Source organism: Octopus bimaculoides, chromosome 4, assembly GCF_001194135.2.
Source record: "Octopus bimaculoides isolate UCB-OBI-ISO-001 chromosome 4, ASM119413v2, whole genome shotgun sequence".
NCBI classification, from domain to species: Eukaryota; Metazoa; Mollusca; class Cephalopoda; order Octopoda; family Octopodidae; genus Octopus; species Octopus bimaculoides.
Window position 1 is genome coordinate 77,449,410 of NC_068984.1, and position 1,494 is coordinate 77,450,903.

At 35.3% G+C, this 1,494-nt stretch overlaps 1 protein-coding gene across 3 annotated transcripts in view; it reads left to right on the forward strand.

The window, feature by feature from the left end:
- The window catches only part of LOC106876163 (gastric inhibitory polypeptide receptor-like), a 36,552-nt gene that overhangs the window by 18,410 nt on the left and 16,648 nt on the right, over positions 1-1,494 (forward strand). For all 3 annotated transcript variants that reach the window (XR_008263941.1, XR_008263940.1, XM_052967152.1), the window contains exon 3: positions 502-543. Coding sequence is in view for 1 of the 3 variants with exons in the window: in XM_052967152.1 (XP_052823112.1) it covers positions 502-543 (42 nt within the window). In the remaining 2 variants the exon portion in view is untranslated. The remainder of the gene's footprint in view (positions 1-501; positions 544-1,494) is intronic.

Here is a 1,494-nt window from a genome sequence, read left to right on the forward strand (position 1 = left end):
TGTGTGTGTCCCCCCGTGTGTGTGTCCCCCCGTGTGTGTGTGTGTGTCCCCGTGTGTGTGTGCGTGCACACACGCGTGTCTTTCTGTTTGTGCTGTATTTGTCCCCATCTTTTACTTGACAACCGGTGTTGGTTTATTTATATCTCCGTAACTTAGCAGTTCGTCTAAAGTAGCCGATAAAATAACTACCAAGCGTTACAAATAAATTATGGGTTAAATTTTCTCGACTAAATCTCTGAATACGGTGCCCCAGCATGGCGGCAGTTCAATGATTGTCACAGATAAACGATAAAGTTCATAGATAATTACTTTAATTTTTGAAACGCTTAAAGCAAATGACAAAGGCTCATTTCCAAAATGACATTAACAAAACTAACAATTAAAATGTTATTAACAACGACTGATCTCAGTCAATTAGACATTGCGACTTATATCTTGATTCTCTTTTAGTAATAAATCAATATTTTCTATAATATCGGTGATTCTTTCTTTTTGTTTCAGGGGTTGATTCTCTCCTTTCTGTACTGTTTCCTTCATGTTGAGGTAAGTCATTTATTTTATATATTCATTTTATTAATTAAATATAATGTTATTTATTATGTTGATATCTCAACTACCTTACGAACTACAAAATCTCAAAGGTTGAGTTTCATATATTTTTTTCTTTTTTAACTTGTTTCAGTCATTTGACTGTGGCCATGCTGGAACACCGCCTTTAATCGAACTAATCGACCCCAGGACTTATTCTTTGTAAGCCTATTACTTATTTTTCGAGCACCTTCTGGAGTATTCAAGCGGTTCCAAAGCAGTGCTGTTTTCTGCAAGTGCTCCACCCTTATTGCAGCCCCTATTTGTTCCATATACTTCTCGAGATTTTTGTTCACTGTTCCCAGGGCTCCGACAATTATTGGTTCTACTGCTACCTTTTTCATCGACCACAACTGCTTAACGTCCCAAGCTAACCTGTCATATCTCTCGGCTTTTCTTTCTTCCATAGTGCATACCTTCTTGTTAGCTGGGCATGCTGTATCTATGATCCAGCATAGTTTGTTTTCTTTCTCAATTAAGACTATGTCTGGCTTCCTATTCTCTATCTCATGGTCGCACTGAATCATAAAATCCCATAGGATCTTTGCATTTCCATTTTCGACGATGCCTTCAGGTTTGTTGTCGTACCAATTTTTTACTCTGTCAAGTCCATACTTGTTGCAAAGTGTCCAATGGACAAGCCTGACTATATTGTCGTGGCGTCTCTTATATTCTTTCTGGGTTAGTGGCGTACATTGGCTGGTAATATGCCATACGGTTTCACCGTTTTGTCCACAAATTCCGCATTTATCACTTTCTGCTGTGTTGCTTATTCTGCATTATTATTGTTGTTGTTATTATTATTATCATTATTATTATTATTATTATTATTATTATTATTATTATTATTATTATTATTATTATTATTATTATTATTATTATTATTATCATCATTATTATTATTAT